This window comes from Oncorhynchus mykiss, chromosome 19 (assembly GCF_013265735.2).
Source record: "Oncorhynchus mykiss isolate Arlee chromosome 19, USDA_OmykA_1.1, whole genome shotgun sequence".
In the NCBI taxonomy this organism is placed as follows: domain Eukaryota; kingdom Metazoa; phylum Chordata; class Actinopteri; order Salmoniformes; family Salmonidae; genus Oncorhynchus; species Oncorhynchus mykiss.
The window spans coordinates 32,759,196-32,776,873 of record NC_048583.1 but is presented as its reverse complement, the minus strand read 5'-3'; the positions used below and the strand labels follow the sequence as shown (position 1 = coordinate 32,776,873).

General features: G+C 42.0%; 1 protein-coding gene across 5 annotated transcripts in view; it reads left to right on the top strand.

Annotated features, from left to right (window-relative positions):
• The window catches only part of LOC110497688 (neuronal PAS domain-containing protein 3), a 390,976-nt gene extending 385,023 nt beyond the window's left edge, over nucleotides 1-5,953 (top strand). For 4 of the 5 annotated variants that reach the window (XM_036954672.1, XM_036954670.1, XM_036954674.1 and 1 more), the window contains one exon: nucleotides 133-5,953. In XM_036954672.1, coding sequence (XP_036810567.1) covers nucleotides 133-1,607 — 1,475 coding nt within the window. In that variant the 3' untranslated portion in view covers nucleotides 1,608-5,953. The remainder of the gene's footprint in view (nucleotides 1-132) is intronic. The other variant, XM_036954671.1, reaches the window with a different exon arrangement.
• The last annotated feature ends 11,725 nt before the right edge of the window (nucleotides 5,954-17,678 follow it).

Below are 17,678 nucleotides of genomic sequence, written 5' to 3'. Positions count from 1 at the left end.
AAAAGCTAAATAAAATGCATGAAAGATTATTTCATTTCCAAAACAGTGGCTATTTAGACATATAATTATGCAGAATACATGGAGTTTTGAGTACTGTTCAGGTTTGCACACTAAACGGCATCTTTCCCCCAGAAGACAACGAGAACTCGAAGTCGGACGGGAAGGGGAACCAGACTGAGAACAGCGAGGACCCGGAGACAGACAGTAAAAAGCAGCAGCAGGGCCAGTCGTCCTCAGAGCAGGAGATGAGGCGTCAGGAGGAAGGAGACAGCTCCTCCAACCCAGAGAGCCAGGAGAGCGAGGATGACCTGGAGCCCAGTGACTGCGAGCTGGAGACCAAGGAGAGGAGACTAGGCCGACTGGGGGGCCTGCACATCAAGGTGGAGCACTACGGAGATAGAGATGGAAGAGTGGAGCTGCACAACTCGCCGTCCTCCTCTGAAGAAGAGGAAGATGATGACGATGATGAGGAGGATGATGATGACGACGACAGCGTTAAAGACTGTGACAGGGCCACTGAGATGCTCGCCGTCCCCGCCGCCAGCAAGCAGCAGAAGCGTAAGAAGAGGAGGAAAAAGCAGAAGTGGGACGGTAGTCGTTCTAGACGCCTGCGCCTCTCCTCTGCCACCACCAGCCCTTGCAACATGAACCACCCCACCCTGGGGGGGGACGCCCCCCTCCTGCTGCCCCCCTCCCCTGCCAGTGCATCCGTGCTCAAGATCAAAACAGAAATGTCCGAGCCCATCAACTTCGACAACGACAGCAGCATCTGGAACTACCCTCCCAACAGGGAGATCTCCAGGAATGAGTCCCCCTACAGCATGACGAAGCACGTCCCAACCCACGACACCTTTCCCTCCCCACAGCCTGGCAGTCTGCAGGTCTCCATCCCAGACTCAGTGCTCACTCCACCAGGAACAGAGGGAGGCGGCGGCGGGGGTGGAGGAACCAGGAAGGGCGTACCCCCCTCCTTCAACGGTAACAGCAGCGCCCCCTCCTCAGCCTCCAGTGTGGCCAGCCTGGCCCCTCCCTCCAGCTCTGGCTCCTCCTCCGACCCCCTGTCCCCACCCCTCTCAGCCTCGCCGCGCGACAAGCAGCAGGGTCAGGGCACCCCCACCACCTCCAACTCCTCCTCCTCCCTGCTGTACACCAGCGACCTGGAGGCCCTGCAGAGGTTGCAGGCTGGGAACGTGGTGCTTCCTCTGGTCCACCGGGTCACCGGCACCCTCGCCACGACCAGCACTGCCGCCTCCCGGGTGTACACCACTGGCACCATCCGCTATGCCCCCGCCGACGTCACCTTGGCCATGCAGGCAGGCGCCAACCTGTTGCCCAACAACGTTGCCCACGCTATGAACTTTGTGGATGTCAACGGTAGCCCCGGCTTCGGCATCGACCCCAAGACGCCCATGGAGATGCTGTATCATCACGTCCACCGACTCAACATGGCTGGCCCCTTTGGCGGTGCCGTGTCCGGCGCCAGCCTCACCCAGATGCCAGCAGCCAATGTATTCACCACGGCAGAGGGACTGTTCTCTACTCTTCCATTCCCTATCTACAGTAACGGGATACACACCACACAAACTCTGGAGCGCAAAGAAGATTAGAGCAAAACACCAAGACCATATTACTGTGTTCAACTGTCAGAGACTCGTTGAGGCATAAGACTGTGTTTCAAGTGGAAAATAAATATATTCTAGCACTTTGAATTTGAGCAAACGAGCTTATATAATAGAAATGAATGGCTCCTTGTCTTTCTATCTTTTCGCTCTCTCTACTGACTCCCACTCTATCAATCTCTCGCCCTCTTCCTACTCCTCTTACAGTACGATGGACATTTTCTCTGATCAAACTAAACGAACTATTCTTTATTGTAAAGAATTCCTTTTTGCCTACAGAGAATTCATATTACCGTTGGTCTCCTACTGGAGTCTTGGGTAAACTACTTTTTATTTGAGTTGATTATGTTGCATCTTTATGAAGATGCCTAGTGTATTTAAAGGGTGATGGCGGAAAAGATATTTCTATGGAAAGAAACCCCTTGGATGGTTTTGCTCCACATCTTGATGTGATCAAGGTTGACGAAGACAAAAGGATGGTCCCTGTTTGACATGGTCATAGACATAACCTTAAAAGAAAGAGATTTGAAAGTTATTTCATAATGAGGGAATAGTTGTCTATTTTAGAATTAATTTTGATTCTTTTTTTTTTATAGCTCAGATTTAACTTGCAAATCAAGCATTAAAAAAGCAATTTCAGCCGGGTATTGACCTGTGAATAGAATGTTACTACAAATCCCAGGACTTTGGAACACGAGACAGGTCAGTACGAGATATGAGTATTCTCCCGGTTCCATTTCCTCGGTTTTGTCTCAAATGGCACCCTATTCCCTTTATAGTGCGCCACTTTTTTTTTTACCAGGGCCTATATGGCTCTGGTCAAAAGTAGTGCACTCTATAGAGAATAGGGTGCCATTTGGGATGCACGCCTTCTCTGCAGTTCCATGGTGCTACTGTTCCATCTAGTTACTACCCTCCTTCAGCAGGCTGATGTAGGTTATTCTGTTCCACAGCTCTCTCTCAGAGATGAGTGATTGAGTGACAGCTGGGGAGATTTCCTTCCTTCGGTAAAGTCAAACCTCTAATCAACATATTTTCATGTTCATTACTACTCCCCTCAGTCAAGTTGTTTGAAAGGCTCGGTCGGATTGGGCCCGAAGGATAGAATATACCTATATGGAGCAGGTTGAGTTTGGTTGTATTTTTTCAAAACTAGATCACTTTTTCTCAGTGTAACTGAGGCTAATTTGCGTCATTAACTTGAAAAATGAATGTTTAACTTTGACCGGCTTCTGTCAATTGTTTTTTCTACTCTACCCTTCCTCTCTCTCTTCCATCCTAAACCTCACTACTATCAACAACAGTCTCCCAAATCTGTTCTTCCATCAGCCATTGTTGGACTCTCTGAAATCACATATCAAGGAGATTGTAATAAGGACATGCATTTCAATCAAACGGAATATGAGTTTGTTTTTTTTAATTCCCACATTTTTTCTCTGTTGCCAAAAAAAAGTTATTTCACAGTTTGGTGTTAAGAACACTGTGATTGTTGTTTAAAAAAAATAGTAATAAAATGGAAAAACTGTCACTTCATCTTTTGACAGCCGTCCATCAAGTCATCTATTACCAAGCGTGATAACCGTAAACGTGTACAATGTGTAAGTGTCACTGGCTGTCAGTCTCCATAGCGATTTCAGTGTGTGTTACTATATGCAGTATATACTGAGCTGATGTAGCCGTTTTGTCCTTTGTCTTCTCTGTGCTTTATCTGTAGTCTGGGGTTGGACAGGGAACGTGTGTAACCCTCTCCGTCTCCTCTGCAGTCTTAGTGGACCCGTGGAGGTTAGTGGATTTCGTGTGGTGGCCTTCCAATGTAGCGTCACCTTTTGCTGCTTCCTTCTGTCTGTATTTCTTTCTGTTTCTGCTGTTGCTTTGCTGTTGTGTAGTCTACAGACCTCTCTTTCTCTCAGAGATCAAAGTCTCTTAACTAGCTCAAAGGTTTAAGGAGCCATTTTTTTGCCACTGAGGAATTCTGGGATTACAGTTTCCAGCTTGCATTTACCTACACTACGAAAAATGACAACAAAAAGCTAAAAGTAGCATTTAGATGTATCTTCTAGACTGGAACCATAAAAGCCTCAGTTGTGAAACATTCCCAGAGTCCTTTGTGCTTCTTGTATGCATTGGGTGTATTTCATTGGTTTCCACCAAACCTGTTGACTTCAAGGACCCTGCAACTTACAGGACAAAAAGATCACGGTAGCATTTCAGGACAATAAACAATTTTAAAGATTTCTAAAGAAATGAAAAGAAAAAATATTTCGCACTATAAATCTATTTTTATAGCTAGGTGTTTTGGAAATGCATGTTAATTAAGTTGATTGTTTGGTTTACTTCATTTTGTTCGGTCCAGCAGCTTTGTCTCAACGTTCAGTGTTTTTTAGTCTGTCCAGCAAAGGGAGGGGGAGCCTTTGTCTTTTGAAATGAATCAGGCTACTCCCCTACATCAGGAAACAGTGTCTGTGGTTTCTGTGAAGATGTGTTGTTACTCAAATCCAGGTCATGAAATAAATGTGTTTTTAAAAAAAAGAACAAAAATTGGGGGTCGGTTGGTTGGAACGGTGGAATGGTTGCAGGAGAGCGTAGTGTCACCACTTGAGATGGATTCTATCCTAGATGTTAGTGTTTTCTACGACGTCGCGAAGCAGGGTGAGAGTGGGAGACTGTCGGGTCGAGGGCAGCTCACTTAAAACAGACACTGTGGACGGACCAGGAAATACACCTATATGTTACAACAGAACAGCAGGATGAGCTGTTTTAATGTCTCTGTGACTGTGTTGTGTCAAAATGAATTGCTGGTGATTTAGACTTAAACTAATCTCAGCTACTGTCAGATAAATAGTGTTTAAAATTAAAATATGAAAAATCACTCCATTACCTGTGAAGACTGTGTCCGTGTTTTTAACTATTTCTTGTACAATTATACAGATTCTTTTATGAGGAACTTGGTGCCAAGTAGATGAATACTACAGGAGAAGGGGATTCTCTTAGTATCAGTGTTAACAGTGTTATAAATTCTAAATACAAACCAATTAAAATATTAAAAAGAGAAAACGATGGTACACTTATTATTTTATTTGTTTTATTTTTTTCTTTGAAGAAAAAACACATAACTAACTGAAGCTAACTTTGAGTGCCTGGCTTATTTTAAAACATTTTGAAAAACATCTTTTTATTTTCATTTACCATGAATAATGCTGCAATTTCAGAAATGTACATACTTCATTTTACAACAGGGTTATTTTATACTTTTGTAGGTTTCCATCCGTTTCAAAGAAACATGTCATACATACATGGTTGTTCTTTCTGTAACAAGTTTTTTTTACCATCTTACATGTGCCATATTCATAATAAACTTCTCTTGGATCTGTTCACATCTGGCATCATTTATTTTATTCAACCATCGCAATGACTATCCCACACCTCAGTGAGCTGCCTCAATTTTTCTTTCTTTCTTTATGCCTTTTCTTTCTTTTCTGATCTTGCTTGAAAAAAAAAAATGTGTACTAGTCTTTAATGCTTTTCCTAGTTGGAAACTATGTTGTGGGAACATTGCTGGGACATCCATTCAGGTATGTTCACACTCAACACTCCTGCCGTAACGGTAGCTATGTCAGACCGCAGTCCTGGATACGCCAGGTCCATCCCCCTCCAATCAGAGGACTCTGTTAATGATTTCATGTAGTCTGATTGATCACATCGTTATATGATTGCGCAGAGGGTCAATCAGAGTGCAGCTAGTACTGTTTGTTGAAACATACAGTATGATGTTAGCTCACCCATGGACAGACAATACTGTGATAATGACCGAAAGACTGTTTAACAACAAGACAAATGAAGTGACTATCATCACATGGAATAACACTCACACACACATCATTATCTTGGACAGACAATCTGACTATCTTGTCAATGTCACTGTGGTGTAATACCAGTTTAAAGCTGAAACTGTCTTTCAAACTAGCTATATCCTCTACAATGTTTTTGTCTCATTTTGTTTGCCCATTAGGCCTATCATGCCTAGAGCGAAATGCAGCTCGTGGAAATGCATTGAAAACACTGACGTCCTATTGAATGCCATAGTTATCCGGAGATACTGTATGTTTGATCCGAGTAATGAGACAACCAGACTAAGCGGCAGAAAATAAATGTGTAGAACATTTTAAACACTTTCCCCAGTTATTGCCGACAAGGCCTGTCTAGAAAAAGGATGCCCATGTCATCAACTGTCTCTCCATTGGTGATTTTGTAATGAGCATAATCTGTTGAGTTCATTTTTCATATTAAATGTGATAAATTACTAACGACATCTGTAATAAATGCAGTAAATGGTATGAACATTTTGAGTGCGTCTTTTATCTCAGCTGGTGTTTCGAAAAATCTGGTAACAGTTTTTTTAGGTGTCACACCTGGTAAATTATGAAGCCCCCTATGAGAACAGCAAGACTGATGTTGGCCCCATGATCATTTGAATGTGAGACCCCTTGATTTAAAGGCTGTTTAATACTGAACCCGTGCAAATATATGGGCAGAGGATCGTTGCAAATATATTTGTTGAATCTATCAATTGACAGACATATCCCTTGATTAGCACCATGTTGCATAGCTATATGGACAATGAGTCTGTCAGTCTGTTCTCTATGATAGTTGTCGGTCTGTATGTCAAGCACAACCTGCTGCCCATCTGTCAATCTTCCTGCCATGATTTCAGGCAGCGGTGAGGAGAAGAGGTCATATCATAGCAAAAGCCCGAAAAGGCAATCCAGCCCATTTTAAATATTTTACACTATTTTAAATGAGGGTTATGAATGATAGATCACAGGGCAGAGAGAAACTATGAACCTGAAGATTCTCTAATGACCTCAAGCTGTCCATCTCAGAACTCATCCAACCAGTCCAGCCTTCTGATTCTGATTTAGAATCTCACAGTGTTCTGTGTGTACACCAGAAAGATCACCCATTAGACTGATAGAGCAACCCTTTCAATGAGCAGAGAAAATCACTGCACAAACAGGAGAGCTTAAAACGGAGTTAGTTTTCATTAGTTTCATTACAATTTCATTGCTTTGCCCTTGGTTACAATTTGTATATTTCGGTCAAAGTTATGAAACTCTCCTTCCATTATTCACAACCATCAAGGGAAATTGCACATACGCATAAAACATGAACCCATAACTATCAGGGCCGACTCCAGGCATAAGCGACATAAGTATTTATTTTTTATTATAACTCAGTCGGGGTCTCAACTTACTGTTGAGTGTTAGAATAGTAGAAAATGTGGTTGTGCATCAGCAGTTTTTCTCTTGTTATGTCAGTCACCGATAGTCACCCATGTCAAGGTAACCATTTTTAGATTGGTAAGTTAGTCGATCTGTAATAATCATGGCCAAATACCGACCGGGCACGCAGACATCATTACCATGGCATAAGTCGTGGCAAAAAAAGTGTAGAATTGCAGGAAATTAGCTTTAAAACCAAATCTCACTTACGGGCCCCCAAAAGGCAAGAGCAAAAGGCCCTGATAACTATAAGGTGGAAACATGTATCAAATTGTTTGAATTTGATTTATGAAGATAAATACTCAAACACTGTTTGTGCCACTTTACAATATGCAATTTATATGGTAAGCTAGTTACCCTAGATGTATTTCAATAGAATTTTTAGAACACTCAGTTAGCTCATTTGAGAGCTTAAAGGGCAATTTCACCCCTTTTCAACCAAATTGTCATTATCTCCAGCACAATACCAGTGTCTACATGTGTGAGAAATGTGTACATACACTATACTGTAAGTAAGACCAACACTAGACACTATTCAATCAATATTGGTAATACAGGGATAATTCATGTTTCAGTAAATTAATTCGCCTCACAGAGGGAATGTTTGAATTAATGCACGTCTACTGTTGAGATTATTTTCACTGCAATCTTTCAGCGCACGCAGGGGGTAATTCAGACCAATTGAACTTTATTCCCTTTTTATGCTGTTCTCTCTCTACCTGTATTCTGACCGTGAATTTAAGCATGAGGTAACGCATGTGACAGGCAGCTATTCATTTCTTTGGGGTGGAGATCATAGAAATGGAGGTGTGGCAGAGTTGTGTCTACAGACATGCCATATTCTGACCTTTACTTGATCCCCTCATAATTCCTCCACCTTTACGTACAAGGAAACCATGAATAAAGTCGAACACCTGTCGGTTTCAAGTGGAAAAACAGCTACTTTTTCCGATAGAAATAACACCATTTTCAATGCGCTGGAATCTATAAATTGATAGGAGGTAGGTAGGTAAATGAGTCATCTGTTTGGAAAAGGAAATTGTAAATACAAATAGAAATTATTTTAGATGATTTTTCCTTATGACCGCTAGAGATGAATGTGAAGCCAGTCATATGGAAGCAAACTGAAAATCATATCAACATGGCAATCATTTCAGCCCCTTTTACACAGTGATGTAGGCTATAAATAGCTCTGCCGTTATTCCAAATTTTAATTGTATGTCCTGAATTTGGAACCCCAAGCTTCTGTAGCCCCGAACCTGGCTACCGAGTTTATTTATGCGCTGTTTTACCCACTTTATATGTATAACAAAGAAATAATCGCAACATGCAACACTTTCAACGACTTTACTGAGTTACAGTTCATATAAGGAAATCAGTCAATTGAAATAATCTATGGATTAGGTTTCACATGACTGGTCAGTTTCACATGACTGGGCAGGGACGCAACCATGGGTGGGCCTGGGAGGGCATAGGCCCACCCACTGGGGAGCCAGGTCCAGCAAATCAGAATAAGTTTTTCCCCACAAAAGGGCTTTATTACAGACAGAAATACTCATTGGTTTCATCAGCTGTCCTGGTGGCTGGTCTCTGACGATCCCGCAGGTGAAGAAGCCGGATGATGAGGACCTGGGATGGCATGTTAACACGTCTGCTGGCTGTGAGGCCGGTTGAACATACTGCAAGATCCTCTAAAATGAAGTTGGAGGCGGCATATGGTAGAGAAATTAACAGTCAATTATCTGGCAACAGCTCTGTTGGACATTCCTGCAGTCAACATGCCAGTTGCACGCTCCCTCATAACTTCTGTGGCATTGTGTGACAAAACTGCACATTTTAGAGTGGCCTTTTATTGTCTCAAGCAAATGTAATATTTTCAGGTTGTAGGTTATAATTAATGTTGATAGAAGGGTGATACCCATTCAGAGATCTTTTTTTTCATTTGGAAAAAAGTCCATCCTCTGTCCTCTCTCCTCTGTAAACCCGAAACCAATAAGTGGACGGTCAAATGGTCGAGGAGTGTGTCAATTCGTTAGTAAGTACGAGGAGTGTGTCAATTCGTTAGTAAGTACGAGGAGTGTGTCAATTCGTTAGTAAGTAAACGGAAGACGGTCCTCCCCTCCTCGATAGCCTCCTTTTGGCGAGAAACCACAAGTGTATCCTACTGCAGAATAGTTTTGATATCTGCCACACCCCTTTGAATCAGCTGTTTTCTCTCTTATTTTGGTATCCACCCATGTAAACTGATGCGCGAGTGGAGAAGGAGCTTCTCATCTCATACAAGCTCATTTTCATCCTGTTCAATCTCCCTGCTGCCTCTCCTCAATTACCTTTGACCTTTTTCAAAAGAATGCGAGAGAGGACAGAGGACGCGGGAGTTGAGCAAATCTAACTGAGAACAGGCCACAGTGTCTATAAAATCCTCCAAATCCACCACTGGGTGGCACCAAATTCCAAAAATATAATCTAAGTATAGGGAGGGTAGTTACTTGTCCTTGGGAAAGACAGTATGTTCCCAATGACCATGTATGTTGGCATATGCAGGTGCAAACCTCTGAGCTTACCCATCTGAGTACCCGCAACCTGCAAGTAATGTTTGGAATCAAACTCAAAATCATTGTGCATTAATCCCAACTCGAGGAGAGAGGGGATAGCCTCAGCCGGTCTAGGGTCTGGGTATTTTTAGAAGACTTTTCTAACTGCTTTCAGTGTCAATGTTGGCATACAATGAATCTTGTCATATGAAAATAAATTATAGATAAAATGTCTCGGTGCTCGTCGTGAACATAACACAACAAGTGGAAATCGTAAATTCAACAATGGGTGGTTTGGAAGGAATCAGTGGCTAACTGCAAGCATTACAAGGCAATCACTAGCCTGCTATTCAGTGGAGTGGGTGTGTGGTCCAAGTCTGTGTTTAAGGGTCTCTTTTCCAAGCTTAAAGGGATAAATATTCACATGCAACACCATGGGCCAGAAAAGGTTGAATTCAGCATGAGTGAATTAGTTATTTACATCTTTGTTAATTTACCGTAAAAACATTTTTATTAATTGTGGGGAAACTCTTTTGACGCAGGTGAGCGCCACAGTTATTACCTCAGCTCAAGGACAGAGAAGAAGACAGCTGGCTGTTTCAACCCCGGGCTTTTTGTTAAAAGAGGTGAGCTTGGTTTTGCATTGTAGGCTAAGATAATGTTGGCACAAGCATGTTAAGACAACAACGGAGCTATGACGGTTTGTTTAGGCTATTATTAGCCTAAAAAGTTGAATAAATTGTCCATGCTGTCAATCCAGCATGACTTCTGCAACCTTCAAAACAACTGGAAACGCGGAGCTGGGGAATCTCAGACTTCAGTGAGTTAAAAAACTCACTCCAACTGGGAAATGTTGTTTTGAAAGGTCATCCAACTCAGAATTCCAAGTCGGGAACTTTGGCCTCTTTCTAGAGCGCCGACCTGAAGATCACTGATGTCATTATTCTACCATGTTTTTTTTTTTAGTTCCCATTTGTCTTGAAAGCACCATCAACCAGAGAATGCCAGACCTTGATGACAACATTTTCCCTCAAGAAGGACCGCCGCGCCATCTTCCTGTTCAAATGCGCACTGCACAACAAGATGAGTCCAAAAATGTATTGCATGCTGTTGCATAAATGATGTAATATGCCAGGGAGATATGTATACTGTAGCTAAGAAAGTAATAGTAAGTGTATGTTGTGTAGTAAGCCCATGTGCCTGATGATAATTTGGTCCCTTTCCCCCTCATAACTTAGCCTACTGTTCTGACTTGGTGGTGCACATGTAGCCTATAAACTGTTTTAGAGAAATGTATTCATCGAATATTGTAAGAGCTTTCATTGTCTGCTTATATGCCCCCTTCATTTACAATGCATCCGGAAAGTATTCAGACCCCTTGACTTTTTCCACATTTTGTTACATTGCAGCTTTATTAAAGAAAATGGATTCAAATGGATGCCATTTTTTCCTCATCAATCTACACACAATATCCCATAATGACGCAAAAACAGGTTTGTATCAATTTATTTTTATTTTAAAAAATCAAAAGAAACTGAAGTATCACATTTGCATATGTATTCAGACCCTTTACTCAGTACTTTGTTGAAGCACCTTCAGCAGTGATTACAGCCTCAAGTATTCTTGGGTATGACGCTACAAGCTTGGCACAGCTGTATTTGGGGAGTTCTCCTATAATTCTCTGCAGAACCTCTTAAGCTCTGTCAGGTTGGATGGGGAGCCACTCTGTCAGGTTGGCTGGGCCACTCAAGGACTTTGAGAGACTTGTCCCGAAGACACGTTGTCTTGGCTGTGTGCTTAGGGTCATTGTCCTATTGGAAGGTGAACCGTCGCCCCACCTGGAGCTCCTGAGCGCTCTGGAGCAGGTTTTCATCAAGGATCTCTCTGTACTTTGCTCCGTTCATCTTTCCCTCAATCCTGACTAGTCTCCCAGTCCCTGCCGCTGAAAAAGATCCCCACAGCATGATGATGCCACCACCATGCTTCACAGTAGGGATGGTGCCAGGTTTCCTCAATATGTGATGCTTGGCATTTAGGCCAAACAGTTCAATCTTGGTTTCATCAGACCAGAGAATCTTGTTTCTCATGGTCTGATTCCTTTAGGTGCCTTTTGTCAAACTCTTAGCAGGCTGTCATGTGCCTTTTACTGAGGAGTGGCTTCCATCTGGTCACTCTACCATAAAGGCTTGATTGTTGGAGCGCTGCAGAGATGGTTGTCCTTCTGGAAGGTTCTATCATCTCCACAGAGGAACTCTGGAGCTCGGTAAAAGTGATCATTGAGTTCTTGGTCACCTCCCTGACCAAGGCCATTCCCCTCCCTGACCAAGGCCAGCTCTTCGAAGAATCTTGGTGGTTCCAAACTTCTTCCATTTAAGAATGATGGAGGCCACTGTGTTCTTGGGAACTTCAATGCTGCAGAAATGCTTTGGTACCCTTCCCCAGATCTGTGCCTTGACACAATCCTGTCTCTGAGCTCTACGGACATTTCCTTTGACCTCATGGCTAGGTTTTTGCTCTGACATGCACTATTAACTGTGGCACCTTATATAGACAGGTGTGTGCCTTTCCAAATCATGTCCAATCAATTGAATTTACCACAGGTGGACTCCAATCAAGTTGTAGAAACATCTCAAGGATGATCACCTGAGATCAATGTTGAGTCTCATAGCAAAGGGTCTGAATACTTATGTAAATAAGGTATTTCTGTTTTTTTAAAACCTGTTTTCGCTTTGTCATTATGGGGTATTGTGTGTCGATTGATGAGGGCAAAAATATATTTCATCCATTTTAGAATAAGGCTGTAACATAACAAATGTGGGAAAAGTGATGGGGTATACTTTTCAAATGCACTGTATCCTATGGTCCTGACTTGTGTACAGGGAGAATACTGTAAGAATGGCCCATGTTCTGAATTCTGTAGCTGTATATTTCAAAAGTGCTGAATAAATAGTTGTATTCACTATGTCCGTCCTAGCTCGCTCATTAATGTCTTAATAGAAATTATGGATTGCCTCTTATCCACTTGTCGTCCCCTTATGCCATAGTTTGTCCATCTCAATTGTCAGTAGAAACCACATTTGTTTAAGCAAGTCAGCCATATCTGCTATGTTTTTTTTAAAGGTAGTATATGAGGCTGATGATCTGTTTCGCTGCCAGACAAGGTTCCGCTGACAGCCAGGTGTAGCAGTGGTAAGGATCCACTCTAGTTGGGACAGCTTTATATAGGCCCTAACTGTTTATGGGCACCGTTTGTCATCATTATAGAGCAATTAATGTATTGTTTAGTGTTGTGTAGAGGCTTTGTTGGCATGCATCTAAAAATATATATATATATTTTTTGCCCCACCAAGATTTGCATGCTAAAATCTCCACTGTCTACATCAATAGAGAAAGCATTGCTCCAGGGGTAACTCTAACTCTTTCAAATTAAGGGCCCAAGCCTTTCGTACGCACTTCTCATTAGTTTTTTTTCAGACTTACACTACCGTTCAAAAGTTTGGGGTCACTTAGAGATGTCCTTGTTTTTGAAAGAAAAGCACATTTTTTGTCCATTAAAATAATATCAAATTGATCAGAAATACAGTGTAGGCATCGTTGATGTTGTAAATGACTATTGTAGCTAGAAAATTGCAGATTTTTCATGGAATATCTACATAGGCGTACAGAGGCCCATTATCAGCAACCATCACTCCTGTGTTCCAATGGTACATTGTGTTAACTAATCCAAGTTTATAATTTTAAAAGGCTAACTGATCATTAGAAAACCCTTTTGCAATTATGTTAGCACAGCTGAAAACTGTTGTTTTGATTAAAGAAGCAATAAAAATGGCCTTCTTTAGACTAGTTGAGTATCTGGAGCATCAGCATTTGTGGATTCGATTACAGGCTCAAAATGTCCAGAAACAAAGAACTTTCTTCTGAAGCTCGTCAGTCTATTCTTGTTCTGAGAAATGAAGGCTATTCCATGCGAGAAATTGCCAAGAAACTGAAGCTCTCGTACAACGCTGTGTACTATTCCCTTCACAGAACAGCACAAACTGGCTCTATCCAGAATAGAAAGAGGAGTGGGAGGCCCCAGCGCACAACTGAGCAAGAGGGCAAGTACATTAAAGGGTCTAGTTTGAGAAACAGACCCCTCACATGTCCTCAATTGGCAGCTTCATTAAATAGTACCCACAAAACACCAGTTTTGAGCAAGACCAACCTGAAGTGAACTGCTGCGACTAACACATCATTGAAGACCGAAACAACTACTCAAACAACGGAAAAATGGCTGCCGCGTCGGAGGCCTTGTCTATGACCACGCTTGTAACTGAGATAGCTAAACAAAGAAGTAGCCTAAAAGAGGATATGGTTCCTCTCATCAGCACTTTGCTGGCACCTCTCCAAACTTCCACTGACGCTTTTTGAGAAACAGTCAACACGTTTGGGCGACGCCTCACTACACTAGAAGGTTTCTCCACTGAAAACACAGAGTGGATTGCCGAGCTAGAGGCAGCTGTCTCACATATGAAAACGGCCAACACAGCTCTACTTTCCAAGGTAGATTCGTTGGAGAATTATACCAGAAGGGAAAACATCCGGATCGTTGTCGTCATAGAGGGAATTGAGACTGGTGTCAAATTTGTCTCCGACATGCTGGTGGAAGTGATGGGTAACGGGGCTTTGACAAGCCGCCGGAGCACGACTGAGCACACAGATCCCTGGCCCCCAAACCCAACTCAGGGGAGCGGCCTAGGGCGATCATAGCGTGCTTTCATCCTTACTAAGACAAGGAAAGTGCAATGTGCTGGGCGTGGGAGCATCAACCAAAAATTATGTGGCAAAGATATACAATTCTTCCCAGACCTGAGTGCCAATCTTGTGAAGAAAATAGCTGAATTCAAGGACATCAAAACCTGTCTCTACAAAAAGGGGATAAAGTTTCAGCTCCTACACCCTGCACATCTTCATGTCTTTTATGAGGGAGATACCCTAATTTTTGAGACACTGGCCATGGCTAAAGCATTCTTTGTCCGGCGCATAGAGTAAAGTTGATAGAGGAAGCGACCTGGCTGGCTAGCCATGGTGGGAGGAATATGTGACTGGCTACTTTGCTAGCTGGCAATGGACTGATTTTCATGACATCCACTTGAATATTACTTTTCACATGAAAGCAATGTTGTTGTTTTTCTCATTCCGGGAGCACATCTTTATTTTATTTTGTTTTATTTGATCTGAGATTAGTGGCAACGTTAGCTAATACATCACAATCAACTTGGCTGGATAGCGGGAGCTGGCTGGACACACTTTACGGTTTACTATCTGGCTGGCTAGCTAACGCCACATTTAAAAAATATATACAGTGCCTTGCGAAAGTATTCGGCCCCCTTGAACTTTGCGACCTTTTGCCACATTTCAGGCTTCAAACATAAAGATATAAAACTGTATTTTTTTGTGAAGAATCAACAACAAGTGGGACACAATCATGAAGTGGAACGACATTTATTGGATATTTCAAACTTGTTTAACAAATCAAAAACTGAAAAATTGGGCGTGCAAAATTATTCAGCCCCCTTAAGTTAATACTTTGTAGCGCCACCTTTTGCTGCGATTACAGCTGTAAGTCGCTTGGGGTATGTCTCTATCAGTTTTGCACATCGAGAGACTGACATTTTTTCCCATTCCTCCTTGCAAAACAGCTCGAGCTCAGTGAGGTTGGATGGAGAGCATTTGTGAACAGCAGTTTTCAGTTCTTTCCACAGATTCTCGATTGGATTCAGGTCTGGACTTTGACTTGGCCATTCTAACACCTGGATATGTTTATTTTTGTACCATTGTAGATTTTGCTTTATGTTTTGGATCATTGTCTTGTTGGAAGACAAATCTCCGTCCCAGTCTCAGGTCTTTTGCAGACTCCATCAGGTTTTCTTCCAGAATGGTCCTGTATTTCGCTCCATCCATCTTCCCATCAATTTTAACCATCTTCCCTGTCCCTGCTGAAGAAAAGCAGGCCCAAACCATGATGCTGCCACCACCATGTTTGACAGTGGGGATGGTGTGTTCAGCTGTGTTGCTTTTACGCCAAACATAACGTTTTGCATTGTTGCCAAAAAGTTCAATTTTGGTTTCATCTGACCAGAGCACCTTCTTCCACATGTTTGGTGTGTCTCCCAGGTGGCTTGTGGCAAACTTTAAACGACACTTTTTATGGATATCTTTAAGAAATAGCTTTCTTCTTGCCACTCTTCCATAAAGGCCAGATTTGTGCAATATACGACTGATTGTTGTCCTATGGACAGAGTCTCCCACCTCAGCTGTAGATCTCTGCAGTTCATCCAGAGTGATCATGGGCCTCTTGGCTGCATCTCTGATCAGTCTTCTCCTTGTATGAGCTGAAAGTTTAGAGGGACGGCCAGGTCTTGGTAGATTTGCAGTGGTCTGATACTCCTTCCATTTCAATATTATCTACAGTACAAAATCCATGTGTACGTGTGTGTATAGTGCGTGTGTTATCGTGCATGTGTCTGTGCCCATGTTTGTGTTGCCTCACAGTCCCCGCAGTTCCATAAGGTGTATTTGTATCTGGGTTTTTTTTGTCTAATTTTACTGCTGGCATGAGTTACTTGACGTGGAGATCCATGTAGTCATGGCTCTATGTAGTGCTGTGCACCTCCCATAGTCTGTTCTGGACTTAGGTACTGTGAAGAGACCTCTTGTGTCATGTGGGGTATGCATGGCTGTCCGAGCTGTGCGCCAGTAGATCAAACAGACAGCTTGGTGCAATCAACATGTCAATACCTCTCATAAATACAAGTAGTGATGAGGTTAATCTCTCCTCCATTTTGAGCCAGGAGAGATTGCCATGCATATTATTAATATTAGCTCTCTGTGTACATCCTATTTTTGCCATTTTTGTGGCATCTGACCACACGACTGAACATTAGTCCAGGTTCGACAAAACTAGGGCCTGTAGGACCTGCCTTGTTGACAGTGCTGTTAAGAAGGTAGAGCAGCGCTTTACTATGGACAGACTTTTCCCCATCATAGCTACTGTTGTATCAATATATTTTGACCACGACAGTTTAGTCACCTCAACTTGCTCAATTTCCAGATGATTTATTACAAGATTTTGTTTAGGTTTAGGGTTTAGTGAATGATTCGTCCCAAATACAATGCTTTAAGTTTTAGAAATATTTAGGACTAACTTATTCCTTGCCACCCACTCTGAAACTAACTGCAGCTCAACTGTGTAATGACACGGCTAAGTATTACACCATGTGTGAGGTTCAAACTGTTAGGCTTGGTCTGTGCTCCGCTCTGCTCTACAACCATTTAATTAGCCTACATGTATTTTTTTATTTTATCAACTGTTACTAATGATCCTCAGCAACAACCACACAGCCGTGACAGCGTTTACAGGGGAAGCAAATGAAGGTAAACTAAACAATGTAATTAAATGGAATGATAATGTAGGCTATACCAACTGAAGGAGACGGTGGTTATTAGGATTACTGAGGGTTGATACTGATAGTGCCTAATATTTAACGTGATAGAAATAGGAGACAGAGAAAGTCGGGGGTAGCCTATAATTGAGACATTCGAGAGTGCCCATCCCTGCAAATGAAAAGGCTGTGCAATTTAAATTCTGCATAATGGCACAGCATTTTATATACTTTACTGTGGGAAAGTTGATATGTTGATACGTTTCAGTTTGCTGCCATATGACTGGTTTCACATTTGTCTGTAGTGATTATGAGGTAAAATATAGCTTTAAAGGTCTTGCTCTTTCTCAAGACTCCTCCTCTTTCTCAATTTCCAAACAGCAATGGACTGGTTTCACATTAGTTTCCAGGGATCATAAGGAAAAACCATCTAAAACTATTTCTATTTGTATTTCTATTTGTATCTATTTAATTTCCTTTTCCAAACGGATTACTAATTTACCTAGCTCCTATCAATTTATAGATTCCAGCGCATGGAAAATTGTGTTATTTCTATCGAAAATAGATGTTTTTCCACTTGAAACCGACAGGTGCTATGTGTATTTACAATCCCGATCTCATTTATCTAGGTTTTATCAATAGCTATCAATTTATAAATTACAGTGCATGGAGATTCTATCTGAAAAAATTAAGTTGATGCTTTTACCTCTTGGAACCGGCAGTTGTTTAGCACCATAACCCGTGGTGTAAAGTACTTAAGTCAAATACTTTTAAGTATTACTTAATACGTATCTGTACTTTTCTTTATTACTTATATTTTTG